Source organism: Sapajus apella, unplaced genomic scaffold (assembly GCF_009761245.1).
Source record: "Sapajus apella isolate SASKATOON/1434 unplaced genomic scaffold, GSC_monkey_1.0 scaffold88, whole genome shotgun sequence".
NCBI lineage: Eukaryota > Metazoa > Chordata > Mammalia > Primates > Cebidae > Sapajus > Sapajus apella.
This window is the reverse complement of record NW_022437028.1, coordinates 8,236,642-8,254,329: the sequence shown is the minus strand read 5'-3', so window position 1 is coordinate 8,254,329 and position 17,688 is coordinate 8,236,642. Positions and strand designations below refer to the sequence as shown.

The 17,688-nt window shown below is 49.2% G+C and overlaps 1 protein-coding gene and 1 non-coding gene across 5 annotated transcripts; one reads left to right on the top strand and one right to left on the bottom strand.

The window, feature by feature from the left end:
• Positions 1–2,905: 2,905 nt before the first annotated feature.
• On the bottom strand, positions 2,906–3,045 carry LOC116534681. The gene has a single exon (XR_004261828.1). It is a non-coding gene; the product is annotated as a U4 spliceosomal RNA (small nuclear RNA).
• A 2,890-nt stretch (positions 3,046–5,935) lies between these two features.
• On the top strand, positions 5,936–7,607 carry POP7 (POP7 homolog, ribonuclease P/MRP subunit). Of its 4 annotated transcripts, none has more exons than XM_032255141.1 (2): positions 5,936–6,003; positions 6,759–7,193. In XM_032255141.1, exon 2 carries the CDS (start codon positions 6,769–6,771, stop codon positions 7,189–7,191), a length of 423 nt encoding a protein of 140 aa, XP_032111032.1. In that variant the 5' UTR covers positions 5,936–6,003; positions 6,759–6,768; the 3' UTR covers positions 7,192–7,193. The 4 variants fall into 4 exon arrangements, with proteins under 4 accessions (XP_032111032.1, XP_032111033.1, XP_032111034.1 ...); XM_032255142.1 differs by having other exon boundaries at positions 5,956–6,208; positions 6,759–7,607; XM_032255143.1 differs by lacking the exon at positions 5,936–6,003 and adding an exon at positions 6,010–6,178.
• The last annotated feature ends 10,081 nt before the right edge of the window (positions 7,608–17,688 follow it).

The following is a 17,688-nucleotide window of genomic DNA, read 5'->3' as shown; positions in this document are numbered from 1 at the left end:
TTTTTGTGGTTTTAGTAGAGACGGGGTTTCACCATGTTGACCAGGATGGTCTCGATCTCTTGACCTCGTGATCCACCCGCCTCGGCCTCCCACAGTGCTGGGATTACATGCTTGAGCCACCGCGCCCGGCCTCCTCTCTTCTTTTCTTTCCTTTCTGTCTTACTTCGTCACCCAGGCTGGAGTGCAGTGGTATGATCACAGCTCACTGCAGTCATCCTCCTGGGCTCAAGCAATCCTCCTGCCCCAGCCTCCTCAGTAGCTGGGACTATAGGCGAACACCACCATGCCTGGCTAATTTTTAAATTTTTCGTAGAGACAGGATCTCACTATACTGCCCAGGCTGGATTTGCTCATTTTCTAATTGGGTTGTTTGGTTTCTACCTCTTGAGCTTAGAGACTGCTTTATATATGCTGGATACAAGTCCTCTGTTGGATATATGATTTGCACATATTTTCTCCCAGCCTGTGGCTTCTCTTTTCATCTTATTAATGTGGCCTTTCACACAGCAAATGTTTAAAATTGTGATGAAGTCCGGTTTATCAATTGTCTTTTATGGATTGTGCCTTTGAAGTCACGTCTAAGAACTCTTCGCCTGACCCTACATCATAGATGTTTCTTCCTAGATCTACTATCCATTTTGTATTAACTTTTTGTATAGGACTGAGGCTCATTTATTTGTGTGTTTGTCCAATTGTTTCAGCACCACTTGAAAAGATCGTGCTTTCCCCATTGAATTGCTTTTGTACCTTTGTCAAAAGTGAGTTGGATGGTAGTGGCTCACACTTGTAATCTCAGCACTTTGAAGGGACTAAGGCAGGAGGATTGCTTGAGTCCAGGAGTTCAAGACCACCTGGTCTCTACAAAAAATAAACAAGGCCTGTAATCTCAGCACTTTGGGAGGCTGAGGCGGGTGGATCACAAGGTCACGAGATCAAGATCATCCTGGCTAACATGGTGAAACCCTGTCTCTACTAATAAATACAAAAATTAGCTGGGCATGGTGGCACACACCTGTAGTCCCAGGTACTCAGGAGGCTGAGGCAAGAGAATTGTTTGAACCCAGGAGGCGGAGGTTGCAGTGAGCTGAGATCGTGCCACTGCACTCCAGCCTGGCGCCTGGAGACAGGCCTAAATAAATAAATAAAATTAGCTGGGCATCTTGGCATGTGCTGACAGTTCCAGCTACTTGGGAGGCTGAGGTGGGAGGATGACTTGAGCCAGGGAGATTGAGGCTGCAGTAAGCCAAGATTGTACCACTGCACTCCAGCCTGGGTGAGAGTGAGACTCTGTCTTACAAACAACAACAAATTTTTTTTAAAAAGAGAGAGAGTTGGCTGTACTTATGTACACGAGTCTATTTCTGAGCTCTCAATTCCATTCTATTGACTTTTGTGTCTATCCCACTGGGGAGACCATACTTTCTTGATAACTGTATTTATATAGTAAGTCTTAAAATTAGGTAATGCGATTCCAGCAACTTTTTAAAAGTGGTTTTAACCATTCTACTTCTTTTGTCTTTCCATATATATTTTAGAATAAACATCTATATTTAATACAAAAAATTATTGCTGGAATTTTTGTGGGAATTGCATTATGCTTATATATCAATTTGGGTTTTTGTTGTTGTGTGAGCTGGAGTTCTCTCTGTTGCCCAGGCTGGAGTGCAGTGGCATGATCTCAGCTCACTGCAACCTGGGTTCCAGCTGTTCTCCTGCCTCAGCCTCCTCAGTAGCTGGGATTACCACCAGGCCCCTGCCACCACACCCAGCTAATTCTGTATTTTTAGCAGAGACGAGTTTTTACCACGTTGGCCAAGCTGATCTTGAATTCCTGACCTCAAGTGATCCACCCACCATGGCCTCCGAAAGTGCTGGGATTAAAGGTGTGAGCCACCTCACCAGGCCCCTATAGATTAATTTGAAGAGAATTGGTATCTTTACTATAATATGTTGGACCTTCCAATTCAACCCCAATCTTGTGGTTAATGAAATAATCTGAAGTAAAGGAAAGAACTACAGGATTGAAATGGTGCTGGGAGCAAATTTCTCTGGAATCTGAACTCTCTTCAACCTTTGATCAAATGGGGTCAGACTCCATCCTAGGCAAGTGAGAAGCATCTAGGAGACATAAATATGCCAACTCATCTGTGTAGGTTTACAGTTTACAAGATTACCTTGGGTTTCACAACTCAACTACAAGACAGGAATTAGCATCCCCTGCCCTTTTTTTTTTTTTGAGATGAAGTTTCCCTCTTGTTGCCCAGGCTGGAGTGCAATGGCTCGATCTCTGCTCACTGCAACCTCTGCCTCCCAGGTTCAAGCGATTCTTGTGCCTCAGCCTCCCCAGTAGCTGGGGTTACAGGCATGTACCACCAGGCCCGGCTAATTTTTGTATTAGTAGAGATGGGGTTTCTCCATGTTGGTCAGGCTGATCTCGAACTCCTGACCTCAAGTGATCCGCCCCTTCCATCTCAGCCTCCCAGAGTGCTGGGATTTCAGGTGTGAACCATGGAGCCCAGCCTTCTTCTTTTTTTTGAGATGTAGTTTTACTCTTGTTGCCCAGGCTGGAGCGCAATGGTGCTATCTCAGCTCATTAGCTCATTGCAACTTCTGCCTACCAGGTTCAAGCAATTTTCCTGCCTCAGCCTCCCAAGTAGCTGAGATTACAGGCATGCGCCACCATGCCCAGGTAATTTTTTGTATTTAGTAGAGACAGGGTTTCACCATGTTGGTCAGACCGGTCTGAAACTCCTTACCTCAGGGGATCCACCCACCTCAGCTTCCCAAAGTGCTGGGATTACAGGCATGCGCCACCACGCCCAGCCAGCATCCCCATTTTTTTTTAAAACCAGTGTTTTGATATCCTTTATTCACAAGTTAGTATATTTGTCTTTTTTTTTTTCCAGTCTCCATAGACTGTCAAAAATTGCCAATGTCGACTATGTTGCAAGTCGTCACGGCAGGGTATTGGGAAAAGTTTTCAATTAGCAATAATCATGCCTCACACAAACTGCACTGGCTACAATACTGCTACTGTGCAAAGCTATACTTGTCCATTTGAATGTTACGTGTATGATAAAACAGATTATGAAAAGTATACTTACAATGAGTACATATTGTTTTATATAACTGATCATTGAATATGCCACCTCTTGCAACAACAACCTGATGAACCCAACTCTACCCTCCAAATGGACCAATTTTATGATTCTCCTACAAAGTTTTGAGTTGGGTACAGTTTCTTGTTGCTTCTTCCTGTGATCCAAGGCTTAAAAATGAGGCTTTGGGCACGATGGCTCACGTCTGTCATCCCAGCACTTTGGGAGGCCAAGGCGGGCAGATCACTTGAGATCAGGAGTTTGGGACCAGCCTGGCCAACATGGTGAAACCCTGTCTCTATTAAAAATATAAAAATTAGCCAGGTGTGGTGGGTATATGCCTGTAGCCCCAGCTACTTAGAAAGCTGAGGCAGGAGAATCACTTTAACCTGAGAGGTGGAGGTTGCAGTGAACTGAGATCATGCCTCTGCACTCCAGCCTGGGTGACGGAGTGAGACTCTGTCGCAAAAAAAAAAAAAAAAAAAAAAGAAGAAAGAAAAGAATGAATGAATCTCTGGAAACTAGCAATTAGAGCCAGACCTCCCCAGGATCAAGGAGACAGGAATCAGGGGAAAGGACACTACAGATGATGCCCCCAGTCTCAAGCACTGGGCCGTATGCTTGACTTGAGAGCATTCCAGCACCCAAGGTCAAGTGTGGAGCCATCTATGTATCCTGTTATAGCAAATGCCCACAACTGCTATCATTAACAGGGTACGGGAGAAAGGAGGCACATCATGTGTAGAGGAATGAATCAGTCCCAACAATTATGTGGGCATTTCGAAAATTTCAATACCAAGGATTAACTTCTAAAACACAATTTATTACATGCTGGTGCATGCCTTTAGTCCTAGCTATTCAGGATGCTGGGACAGGAGGATCACTTGAGCCCAGGAGGTTGAGGCTGCAATGAGCTGTGATCACACCACTGCACTCCAGACTGGGCAACAGACTGAGACCTTGTCTAAAAAAAAAAAAAAAAAAAAAACAAGTTTAGGTTGAGCACAGTGGCTCGCACCTGTACTCCCAGCACTTTGGGAGGCCAAGGTGGGAGGATTGCTTGACCCCAGGAGTTTGTAACCAACCTGGGCCACAAAGGGAGACTCCATCTCTACCAAAAAAAAATTAAAAAAATTAAAAAAAAATTAGCTGTGCATTACAGCGCACACCTGTGGTCTCAACTACACAGGAAGCTGACACAGGATGATGGCTTGACCCCAGGAGTTCAGGGCTGCAGTGAGCCGTGTTCACGCCACTGCACTCCAGCCTGGGTGACAGAGTAAAACCCTGACTCAAAAAAATGAAATAAACTGGCCAGGCACAGTGGTGAGTGCCTGTAAGCCCAGCTACTCAGGAGGCTGAGGCACAAGAATTGCTTGAACCTGGTAGGCAGAGGTTGCAGTGAGCTGTGATCATACCACTGCAATCCAGCCTGGGCAACAGACTGACAGACTGAGACCCTGTCTTTAAAAAAATAAATAAATAAATAAAAAGTTGCTGAGCACTGTGGCTTACACCTGTAATCTCAGCACTTGGAGAAGCTAAAGTGGGAGGATCTCTCAAACCCAGGAGTTCTAAACCAGACTGAGCCACAAAGTGAGACTCTTCCTCTACAAAAAAAATTTTAAAAATCAGCCGTGCATTGCGGCGCACACCTGTGGTCCCAGCTACACAGGAAGCTGACACAGGATGATCTCTTGACCCCAGGAGTTCAGGGCTTCAGTGGGCCGCATTCATGCCACTGCACTCCAGGATGGGCAACAGAGTAAGAACCTGTCTCAAAAAAATGAAATAAATTGGCCAGGTGCAGTGGCGTGCACCTGTAGTCCCAGCTACTCAGGAGGCTGAGGCACAAGAATCGCTTGAATCTAGTATGCAGAGGTTGCAGTGAGCTGAGATCACGCCACTGCAGTCCAGCCTGGGCGATCGAGTGAGACCCTGTCTCAAAAATAAATAAATAAATTGTAAGTTTATAGTCAGAGGCTATACAACTAGCCATTCAATAAAATGCATGTGCAATAAGGTGGAGGAGCTTGTGACCATACCTATTTGAATTACGGGGAAACAAACAGGGTAGTTCAAGGTCCCCAATGCAGCAGGATCTACTCATTTCAGAAGGGAACTCTGCCGAAACTGTGCCAGTCTGGGCAGAGCCCCCTCTCCACTGGTCTGGAGAGCCACGAATCCGGCGCGCGTCCTCCCCACCTTGCCCGCCAGGGGGCGCCAAACCCCTGCTCCCCGGTCGTGGGCCGCAGAGCTGGTGGGAGGTGGTTGAAGGGCGTGGGAGCGTCAGCGTTCTTTGGCGACCCGTGAAGCCTGGGCTTAGACCTCACAGCGTGGGTCCCCAGCAGAGACAGAGGAGGCGAACAGCTTCCCGTGAACTGCAGGGGAGTCCTGGGACGCTGTCCTCAAGCGAGGTGGAGACCGGCCATGTCCCTCAGTTCCCCCTCCGGTCCTCGGGCCACGGGGACCTTAGACTGGGGGTTAGCTCTGCCAGCCCTGCCCAGGCCTCTTCTGACCAGAATAGCTGCGACGGACGCGGAATCCACGCTGGGGTTCAGGCCCCTTGGCGACTACGGTCTCCTGAGCTCGACCCCCTCCCTGCTCCCATGGGGAAGACCCTCGTCCCTAGAGCAGCCTCCCCTCCAAGTGTCTCCCCTTCGGGGACCCCTCCGCGGGCCAGGGACTCCGCCAGGCCTAGGGAGGCCGACCCTACCCCTTCTAGCTCCTCCCCTGCTCCAACCTGGTCCCCGCCCTCAGCCGCCCGCCAGTCCCCGAGGCGTACACGTGGTAGATCCCGTCACGCCCGGAAGTCTCGCGTTACTCAAACGCCTCGCGCAGTCGCACTTGCACTCAGGGAAGCGGGGGCGAACGGAAGCCGGGAAGGCGATTCGCGGCTCGCGGGGTACGGGCGCGCGTGCGCACTCGTCAGCCCGTTCAGGACCCCGGCGCCGCAGGGCGCCCAGGAGCCAACCAGCGGGTCTCGCCCTCTTTCCTTCTCTTCCCTTCCCGGGACCTGGGGTCGCGGTTACTTTGGCTGGCCGGCGAACACTTGAGTGACCTGGCGTGGAGCGGGCCTGGTGCGCCTGGAGGGCCCTGTGGAGCAGACAGTAGGCACGGGAGGGCCGGCGGAGGGGCGCGAGGTTGGGGGCGACGCGGTGAATCAATTGGAACGCGGGGCGGGGAGACGCGGGAGCTGGAGGTGAGTGGGAGGGGACGAGGGGCCGGAAGGAAACATGTAAGTCCTCTCTCCGGTGCACCCTTTGGGCTTTTTGTTTTTTGTTTTTGTTTTTGAAACAGCGTCTTGCTCAGTCTCCCAGGCTAAATAGAGTGCAATGGCGCGATCACGGCCCACTGCAGCCTCGAACTCCCGGGCTCAAGCGATCCTCCACCTTAGCCTCCCAACTAGCTGGGATTACAGGCGGGCACCACCAGGCCCGGCTAGTTTTTAAAAAGTATCTTAAGACGGGGGCTTACTATGTTGCCCAGGCTGGTCTCAAACACCCGGGGTCCAGCGATCCTCCCGCCTCGGCCTCCCAAAGTGCTGAGGTTACAGGCTTGAGCCACTCCCAGGCCAGGTGTAACCTTTGTACAGGAAAAGGGTAGGAAAGGCTTCGAGATCACGGTGATCCCTCTGATCGCATCCCTTTCCCACGCCAGGGCATACAGCATGGCAGAAAACCGAGAGCTCCGCGGTGCCGTGGAGGCCGAACTGGATCCGGTGGAGTACACCCTTAGGAAAAGGCTTCCCAACCGCTTGCCTCGGCGGCCCAATGACATTTATGTCAACATGAAGACTGACTTTAAGGCGCAACTGGCCCGCTGCCAGAAGCTGCTGGACGGAGGGGCCAGGGGTCAGAACGCGTGCTCTGAGATCTACATTCACGGCTTGGGCTTGGCCATCAACCGAGCCATCAACATCGCGCTGCAGCTGCAGGCGGGCAGCTTTGGGTCCTTGCAGGTGGCTGCCAATACCTCCACTGTGGAGCTTGTTGATGAGCTGGAGCCAGAGACGGATACACGGGAGCCGTTGACTCGGATCCGCAACAACTCAGCCATCCACATCCGAGTCTTCAGGGTCACACCCAAGTAATTGAAACGGCACACCCCCACTTATCTCCTCTACGGTGTGGCTCTTCTCATACTGGACCTAGAACCAGAGCCATGGAAGAAAAGGCCTGTTCTCTTGAAACCCAAAGGACTCCGTATTGAGGGTGGGGAAAATTGTTTCAGTGGGCCCAGTTAGTCGGTCTTCCTGAGTGTGTGTGTGTGTGTGTGTGTGTGTGTGTGTGTGTGGTAACTATTGTCATGTAAATAAAAAATACTGTTGTACTAGTGTCCTGCCACCCCACTGCCACTGACTCTTCCCTGTGTAAATTCTGTATGTGCCTGAATAAGGATGGTAGGAAATGCTGCAAGTATCTAGATGAAAGGGAACCCTCGTGTTTCTTGCCTCTGTAGAGAGCTTAGATTATCCTATGAACAGTGTAACAAAACAAACTGTTAGTATGGTGCAGAAGCCTGGTCATCCCAATGTTCGCTTTAAAGATTTTCATTTTCTAGTTGGGTGCCATGGCTCCAGCCTGTAGTCCCAGCTGTTGGTGGAGGCTGAGGTGGAAAGATCGCTTGAGCCCGGGAGTTTGAAGGTGCACTCCAGTCTAAGTGATACACTGAGACCTTGTCTGTGCAAAACATTTTTTTTTTCTGAGATGGAGTCTCGCCCTGTCACCCAGGCTGGAGTGCAGTGGTGTAATCTTGGCTCACTGCGATGTCTGCCTGCTGGGTTCAAGCAATTCTCCTGCCTCATCCTCCCCAGTAGCTGGGATTACAGGCGAGTGCCAACCACGCTAATTATTTTTGTGTTTTTAGTAGAGACCAGGTTTCACCATGCTGGCCAGGCTGTTCTCGAACTCCTGACCTCAAGTGATCTGCCCTCCTCAGCCTCTCAAGTGCAAAAAAAATTTGAAAACTAGATGAGTGTAGTTGCTTGCACCTGTAATCCCACCTACCTCATTGGCTAAGGCAGGAGGATCGCTAGAACCGCAGAGTTCCAGGCTGCAGTGAGCTGTGATTACTGCAATGCACTTCAGCCTGGGTGACAGAGCAAGATCATATCCCAAGGTAAAAAAAAAAGGAAGCAAACTAAGACTTCAGGACCTTCTTAGTGCCAGGCCCTGTGATAAAGACTGACAAGTGGCTTCACTTAATTCCTGGACCTGCAGGGCCTGCCTAATGACACCCCAGCTTTCAGGTATGGGGCTCTTCAGATCCTTTTTTTTTTTTTTTTTTTGAGAGTTTCACTTTGTCATCTTCATCCAGACTGGAGGGAAGTGGTGCGATCTCAGCTCCCTACAACCTCCGCCACCCGGGTCAAGGAGTTCTGCCTCAGCCTCCCGAGTAGCTAGGAATGAGTCTCACACTGTTGCCCCAGTTGGAGTGTAATGGTGTGATCTCAGCTCACTGCAACCTCCGCCTCCCAGGTTCAAGAGATTCTCCTGCCTCAGCCTCTCGAGTAGCAGGGATTCCAGGTGCATGCCACCACACCCGAATGATTTTTTGCATTTTTAGTAGAGATGGGGTTTCACTATGTTGGCCAGGCTGGTCTCAAACTCCTAACCTCGTGATTCACCTGCCTAGGGCTCCCAAAGTGTTGGGATAACAAGTGTGAGCCACCACATCCAGCCTATTTTTTGTATTTTTAGTAGAGAAAGGATTTCAGTATGTCAGCCAGGCTGGCCTCAAACTTCTGACCCCAAGCATTCCGCCCTCAGCCGCCTACAGTGCTGGGATTACAGGTGTGAGCTGCCATGCCTGGCCTTCAGACCCTTCTGACTGGGCTGCTCCAGGGGCAAAGGGACTCCCCAAATAATTACTGGGCACACAGGTAATACTTTCTGGGTATTTGTGGGGTGACCTGATTTTTCATATTTATCAAACTAGAGTCAACTAAAGCAATGTTTATAATTTGTGTGCCTTTAGATCAATGTGCTGGATCACAGCTTCTTTAAAAAAAAAAAAAACAAGGCTATGTGTGGTGGCTCACGTCTATAATCCCAGCACTTTGAAAGGCTGAGACAGGCCCATCTCTTGAGCCCAGGAGTTTGAGACCAACCTAGGCAACATGGTGAAACCCCATCTCTACAAAAAAATACAAAGAATTATCCAGGCATGGTGGCACAATCCTGTAGTCCCAGCTACTTGGGAGGCTGAGATGGGAAGATCTCCTGAACCCAGGAGGCAGAGGTTGCAGTGAGCTGAGATCACACCACTGCACTCCAACCTGGACGACAGAGCAAGACCCTGTCAAAAAAACAGGAAAGAAAAAGAAAAAAAAACCCAAGTTAAAAAAAAGTGCAACTTAAATGGTGCTTTATTGCAGATTTTTTTGTTTGTTTTTTTGAGTTGGAGTCTCTCTGTCGCCTAGGCTAGAGTTCAGTAGGGCATTCTTGGCTCACTGCAACCTCTGTCTCCCAGGTTCAAGCAATTCTGCTTAAGCCTCCTGAGTAGCTGGTATTACAGGTGTGTGCCACCATGCCCAGCTAATTTTTGTATTTTAGTACAGATGAGTTTTCGCCATGTTGTCCAGGCTGGTCTCAAGCTCCTGACCTCAGATGATCAGCACGCCTCAGACTCCCAAAATGCTGGGATTACAAGCGTGAGCCACCAGGCCTGGCCAGCAAATTTTTCAGTTAGATATGTGTGTGTACATATGTGTACTGTTGTACTGGCCCGAGCACAGAAAGTCAACACCAAGACAAAAGTATGCCAAATTGCAGGGTCTTTATTGCCGGCGGCCACGGGGGATTCGCGTCTCTCCAACCTGTGGCCCCGAAAGGAGGGTGTCAAGACCTTTTATACCCTTAAAACCACCTTGGGAGTGAGGGTGAGGGGCAGGGGTGGGGGTCAAGGGCTTCAGACGTTCTCAGGGCTAGTGGATTCTGTAAATCACCTCCTGGGCGGAGATGAGGGTGAGGGGCTCCGGACATTTCAGTGGATTCCTGGGTGAAGATGAGGGTAAAGGGCTCCAGACACTCAAAGGGCCAGGGGACTTTTGACATTCTGATTGTTACTTAAGTGGTTCACAAAAGTCAAGATTAGCATTTGTTTACACATTGTCTGGGTAGGGTGGAAATTACAGTCCTTAATTACTTATCACAAGTTGCAGGGGCCAAGATGGCATGGGTTTGGACTGCTTGCCTGTCACATTTGGGTTACAGAGAGCAGCAGTTTCAACAGAAAGCCGAGGTATGGTTGAGGTGTGCAGTTTTATGGGGCTTTTACCGTGTCACATACTATAATAGGATGTGAACTGGTTTTTACCGTTTGAGGTCTGTCGCAGGTGGTTTGTTTAGGTAGTTCCTCTGATTTATGGGTTAGGAACAGAATTTCACTCTAATTCAAGTGGAGATGGTTTGGTTTGGAGGTCTGAAGATCAGGCTTCTGATTTGCCAAAATCCATTTCTCTGGCATCCACATATGACATGGTCCCTACTTTTAAGGAGATCACCATCTAATTGGGAAGGTGGACACATCATTTTCTGTGAATGAGTAAGATGTGTAAGACGTAAGAGTAGCAACAACAAGGACATGTGGAGTTGGAAAGGGCCAGTAAATTCCTGGTGGGAGACAAAATGGTTTCACTCACCTTGGATCTGGGTGTTGAAGGATGAATAGGAGTTTGCTAGGCAAAAGAGAGGGAAGACGGCATATTTGGCAGAGGGATCACAGCAGGGTGGGGAGGTTGGTGGATTTGGCTGGGAATGGTGGCTAATGCCTATAATCCCAGCACTTTGTTAGGCCGAAGAGAGAAAATTGCTGAGCTCAGGGGTTTGAGACCAGCCTAAGAAATTTTTTTTTTTTTTTTTTTTTTTTTGAGATGGAGTTTCGCTCTTGTTACCCAGGCTGGAGTGCAATGGCGCGATCTCGGCTCACCGCAACCTCCGCCTCCTGGGTTCAGGCAATTCTCCTGCCTCAGCCTCCTGAGTAGCTGGGATTACAGGCACGCGCCACCATGCCCAGCTAATTTTCTGTATTTTTAGTAGAGACGGGGTTTCACCATGTTGACCAGGATGGTCTCGATCTCTTGACCTCGTGATCCACCCGCCTCGGTCTCCCAAAGTGCTGGGATTACAGGCTTGAGCCACCGCGCCCGGCCAGAAATTTTTTAAAAAAAAAATTTAAAAATGAGTTTGGCATTGTGGGAAGTAAAAGTTCCTTTTTAAAGTTTCCTTTCCTCCTAAAGAATAAATCATAAGTGTGGTACTAACTCTTTGTTAAGCCCTATCCTGTGGAGCTGTTAGACGTGTTCACAGACACGTAGTACATTCTATGTCCTCGTACTTTAACTAAAACATCTGTGCTGGACATGCTCACAGGCATGTTCCAGCTCACAGCCTATGCCCCTTCCTTATTTAAACTTCTCTATTACTGTTACCTGATTAGAAAAGTTTTAAAGTTTTTAGCCAATTGAGTTTTAGTTTAGATTGTGAGGCCTGGCTACAGCCAACAGAGATCAGACACAGCACTAAGGACGACCCCAAGTACACAAGAGATAAATATGTCTGCTTTTCCTTTGTTCATTGTACTCTTGTGGCAAAATGGCTATCGAGGGCACCCTTCCTGCAGGAAGTAAAAATTGCTTTGCTGAGAAATCCTTTGTCTCAGTGCTGATTTTTCTTTGTAGCACAGAACATCTGTTTCTGACAGCATGGTGGCATGTGCCTATGATTCCAATACTCAGGAGGCTAAGGGGGAAGAGTGCTTGAGCCCAGGAGGTTGAGGCTGCAGTGAGCCATGACTGAGGGCATGCGACACAGCAAGACCCTGTCTCAAAAAATAATGGGCCAGGAGGGGATTGATGAATAGGCAGCTGTGTTCTGGGACTGGAGGGACTCGAGGTGGCTGGAAAGCAGGAGGTACTGGGACACAAAGCTGTGTGTGTGTGTGTGTGTGTGTGTGTGTGAGAGAGAGAGAGAGAGAGAGAGAGAAAGAGAGAGAGAGACTCACTCTTGCCCAGGCTGGAGCACAGTGGTGCAATCTTGATTCACGGCAACCTCCACCTCCCAGGTTCAAGCCATTCTCCTGCCTCAGCCTCCTAAGTAACAGGCATCTACCACCAGCCCAGCTAATTTTTGTATTTTCAGTATAGACAAGGTTTCACCATGTTGGCCACGTTGGTCTCGAACACCTGACCTCAAATGATCTGCCTGCCTTGGCCTCTCCAAGTGCTGGGATTGCAGCCGTGAGTCACTATGCCCAGTGGCTGCAGACATTTCTCTCGGGCCACATCCCTTCCATTAGCCTGACTGCAAGGCTCCCTTGCCCGGGAGCCCCCCGGTAGCTGAGCAGGAGCCGGCAGGAAGCTGGATGGAACTGTGTGTCCCTGCACGTATGTGCTCCGGGCCTGAGCCCAGCAGAGGTGGTGGCAGGCAGCCTGTCCCATGTGGTTTGTTTTGGCAGTTCCCTCCTGCAGCCTATTTGTTTGTTGTTTCTACTCCATGTTTTCTCACTGCTTGCCAGTGAGGCTTCCTTCAGTGGTAGTTCTGCAGAAACAGACCTTGACGTTGCCACCGAAGCAAGAGCGGGGCCCGAGGCTCACCCATTTGTGTGTGGGGGCCTGAGCCAGGCTCCCGTATCTACTAGAGTCCATGCACTGTAGGTAGGGCAGAGAACCCTGCCCGCAGGCCCTTCTGTAGGGAGGCTGGCTCCAGCCTTTGTTCTCCTCCCTTTACTGGCTTTCCAAAGTGACTTCCATCAAAGTTTGGGAGGCCAGAAACAGTGGCTTATACCTGTAATCCCAGCACTTTGGAAGGCTGAGGCAGGCGGATCACCTGAGGTTAGGAGTTCAAGACCACCAGCCTGGCCAACATGGTGAAGCCTGTCTCTACTAAAAATACAAAAATTAGCGGGCATGGTGGCACGTGCCTGTAGTTCCCGCTACTCAAGAGGCTGAGGCAGGAAAATCACTTGAACCTGAGAGCAGAGATTGCAGTGAGCCAAGATTGCACCACTGCACTCAGCCTGGGCAATGGAGTGAAACTGTGTCTCAGAAAAAAAAAAAAAAGAAAAGACCGGCCAGATGTGGTGGCGCACGCCTGTAATCCCAGCACTTTGGGAGGCTGAGGTGGGTGGATCACCTGAGGTCAGGAGTTCGAAAACAGCTTGACCAACATGGTGAAATCCCATCTCAAAAAAAAAGAAAGGCCGGGCGCGGTGGCTCAAGCCTGTAATCCCAGCACTTTGGGAGGCCGAGGCGGGTGGATCACAAGGTCAAGAGATCAAGACCATCCTGGTTAACATGGTGAAACCCCGTCTCTACTAAAAATACAAAACATTAGCTGGGCATGGTGGCGCGTGCCTGTAATCCCAGCTACTTAGGAGGCTGAGGCAGAAGAATTGCCTGAACCCAGGAGGCGGAGGTTGCGGTGAGCCGAGATCGTGCCATTGCACTCCAGCCTGGGTAGCATGAGTGAAACTCCGTCTCAAAAAAAAAAAAAAAAAAAAAAAAAAATAAAGAACAGAAAAACCCTGGGAAAACAGGGGAGAGGGGTGAGGAAATGGGGTTAGAAGGTATGTGCAAATGCAGTGCCCCACCCTCCTTCTTACATTTTATTATATTTACTTACTTATTTTAGAGACAGGGTCTTGCTTTATAGCCTAGGCTGGAGTGCAATGGTGCGATCACAGCTCACTACAACCTTGAACTTCTGGGCTCAAGCAATCCTCCTGCCTCAGCCTCCCAAGTAGTTAGGACTACCTGCTCAAAAAAAAAAAAGAGCTACTGTTTTCTGTGTTTGTTTGTTTGTTTGCCCATTCCAGCCTGGGCAACAATAGAAAAACAGACAAAGTTTTTCTGTTGTTGCCCAGGCTGGAATGCAATGGTGCAATCTCAGCTCACTGCAACCTCCACCTCCTGGGTTCAAGCGAGTCTTCTGCCTTAGCCTCCAGAGTGGCTGGGACTACAGGTGCCTGCCACCACACCCAGCTAATTTTTGTATTTTTAGTAGAGACAGGGCTTCACCATGTTGGCCAGGCTGGTCTTGAACTCCTGACTCAGGTGATCCTCCTGCCTCAGCCTCCCAAAGTTTTGGGATTATAGGCGTGAGCCACCACACCCAGCCAAGAGCTACTATTATTTAGTATGAAGCTATTTTGCTAAGAAATGGTTTTAGGCTTCTTAATAGGAATGAGGAGACGTGAAGGAAGGCAATTTTGTGTGTGTTTAATTCACAAGTCTGAGTTATTAGTTCCTCCAGACTTTCAGCTGAGGTTCGCATAGCGGGGAAGAGGACGGCCTTGGACATGTTAAGTGGTTTGGTTGGGCTGTTGATCCTGCTAGAGAGGCCCAGCACTTTGCCCCAGGTGAGTTTCTGGTACTTGATCAGGAGTTGGGGGAAGAATGGTGTTTCACAAACCCTCAAACCACTAGAAAATTTGGACAAGAACATGTCAATTGCAGTCCCGTAGGAAACAGATGTCCAACTGCACAAGAGATTTGGGATGAGGCAAAGGTCATCCTACCAGAAAGAAGTCTGTGAAAATGACCAGTTAAGGTCTCATCTTCCTAATGACATTATAGGCGTTTTTCAGCTTATGTGTTTGACTTTAGCACTGTTTTCTAAAAAGTTCATCACAAAAGTTTTATAAAGCCTATTCCTGACCAATCCTTTGTTCTCTAGGTAAGGTGATCAGGAGTTAGTTATCAAACTTGATAAGGGGCCTGGCAAAGTGGCTCACACCTATAATCCTAGCACTTCGGAAAGCTGAGGTGGGAGGATCACTTGAGGCCAGGAGTTCAAGACCAGCCTGGGCAACACAGCGAACCCTGTCTCTATAAAAAATAAAGAAGTTGGCCGGGCGCGGTGGCTCAAGCCTGTAATCCCAGCACTTTGGGAGGCTGAGGCGGGTGGATCACGAGGTCAAGAGATCGAGACCATCCTGGTCAACATGGTGAAACTCCGTCTCTGCTAAAAATACAAAACATTAGCTGGGCATGGTGGCGCGTGCCTGTAATCCCAGCTACTGAGGAGGTTGAGGCAGGAGAATTGCCTGAACCCAGGAGGTGGAGGTTGCGGTGAGCCGAGATCGCGCCATTGCACTCCAGCCTGGGTAACAAGAGTGAAACTCCGTCTCAAAAAAAATAAAAATAAAAAAAATAAAGAAGTTAATCAGGCATAGTAGTGCATGCTTGTAGTCACAGCTACTTGGGAGGCTGAGGTAGGATAATCATTTGAACCCAGGAGGTGGAGGTTGCAGTGAGCTATGATCATGCCACTGCACTCAGCCTGGGCAATGGAGCAAGACCTCATCTCTAAATAAATTAAAATAAAACTGATAAGATACCTCAAGAAGTGATTTTATCGCTCAATCCAGTAACTAATAAATATCTGATGAATAAATGGGTCAATGCAAACATGAATGGTGCAGAGGAGAACGGCTTGCTGTCTCCTCTACAACAAGCCTCTGCTCCCTTAAGAAACAGCAAACTTCTTGTCACTGGAAGTATGCAAACAGAGGGTGGACTTTCACCTTCACAGGACCTGCTACATTTCTTCCAACTCTATCTATTAGTCTTGTTTGCTATAAGACAAATATACTTCCTGAAAAGGGAAAAATTATTTGCTGGTTGATGAACTAAGACGTGAGCAGAATAGCTCACTTAACCCAGGCGAAGTGGCTCATGCCTGTAATCCCAGCACTTTGGGAGGCCAAGGCAGGGGGATCGACTGAGGTCAGGAGTTCGAGACCAGCCTTACCAATATGGTGAAACCCCGTCTCTACTAAAAAAATACAAAATTAGCCAGATATGGTGGTGTACGCCCATAATCCCAGCTACTTGATAGGCTGAGGCAGGAGAATTGCTCCAACCTGGGAGGTGGAGGTTGCAGTGAGCCAAGATCTCACCATTGCACTCCAGCCTGGGTGACAGGGTGAAACTCCATCTCAAAATAATAATAATAATAATTAAATTAAATTAAATTAAAAAAATATATAGACACCCAGAGACACCTCTCTCCACCCCACTATTCTGACAACCTTTTTCAGTGAGTTGCATGGTAGGGGCAGCTATAATACAATTCCCAAGATAAAGTGCCACAATCTGTCCCTGGCTCCCCAGAGAAACAGGAGACGATGCTGGAGGAAGGCTAAGGAATACACTGGATGTTTGGTCTTCACGCCTCCCAAGAAACGACAACGGGAGAAATAAAACGGTGGGGAGTAGGGCAGTAACAGCCAGTGTTTATCGATTAGCAGGTGCCAGGAGTTCCATCCTCCCACCACCGCTGTGGGAGGTCACCACGATCATTTCCACCTCCCCTACTCTGCAAAAAAGGCTCAGAGATAAAGTCACCTGCCCAAGTTAGGCGCCTGGCAAATCAGTGGCAGAATTCATGCCACCAGGTCTGGTGCTCATGCCTGTAATCCCAGCACTTTGGGAGGCTGAGGTGAGTGGATCACAAGGTCAGGAGTTCAAGACCAGCCTAACCAAGAGAGTTAAACCCTGTCTCTACTAAAAATACAAAAATTAGCCAGGTGTGGTGGCGCATGCCTGTAATCCCAGCTACTCAGGAGGCTGAGGCAGGAGAATCACTTGAATCCGGGAGGGGGAGGTTGCAGTGAGCCGAGATTGTGCCAGGACACTCCAGCCTGGGCAACAGAGCAACTCCGTCTCAAAACAACAACAACAACAAAAATTCAAGCCATCAACCTGAGCACTCCTGGTTACCAGACAAGCAACTCCTTGATGCCACCAGGCCACAGATCTGTTTGCTAGAACTGAAACCTGGATGTCTGGTTCTAACGATGATTTTCTGGACAAGGAAGTAGCCCTTGCCTCAAGGTCTCCAAATTGACTTTGGCAAAGGATTGTGCTTTGGTTCTCCAGCAGGAATCTCTTCTTCAGCATTTTTTTTTTTTTAAAGAGTGTTGTTCTGTTGTCCCGACTGGAGTGCACTGGCACCATCACAGCTCACTGCAGCCTCCAACTCCTGGGCTCAAGCAATCCTCCCACCTCAGCCTCCCAAGTAGCTGGGACTTCAGGCATGTGTCAGCACACCTGACTAATCTTTTGCAGAGACAGGGTCTCACTATGTTGCCCAGGTTGGTCTCAAACTCCTGGGCTCAAGGGATCCTCCCTCCTTGGCCTCCCAAAGTGCTGAGATTTTAGACACGAGCCACCACGTCCAGTCTTCTAGCATTCTTGCTTCCTTCCCAGTTCCCCAGAGGCCACCCAGCAAGGTCCCCAGCCACCGCCCCTCCCAGCACAGAAGGTCTTCTGGGCCTCTGGCTGAACTCAGGCTGAGCTGAGAAGCCACTGCTTGGAAATGAGGAGCAAAAGAGGAGGCGGGAGCCCCCCCTCCCCAAGTCTGACTCCAGGCAGCTGCAGCTTCGTGCTGCCGGGGGTCTGGTAAAGCTCAGGGGGGCTGTAAATTTGCTTCTCCTTGGACTTCCAATCTGAGTCAGCTGCCAGGAGGAATCTGTGAAGCAGAGCCTGCCTCCACCCCGCCATCCTCCTGTCACACATGGACCTTTTCAAACCCTGCCTCAATGTCTGCCTGCTCAGGAAGGGCATGGAAGCTTCGAATGCCCC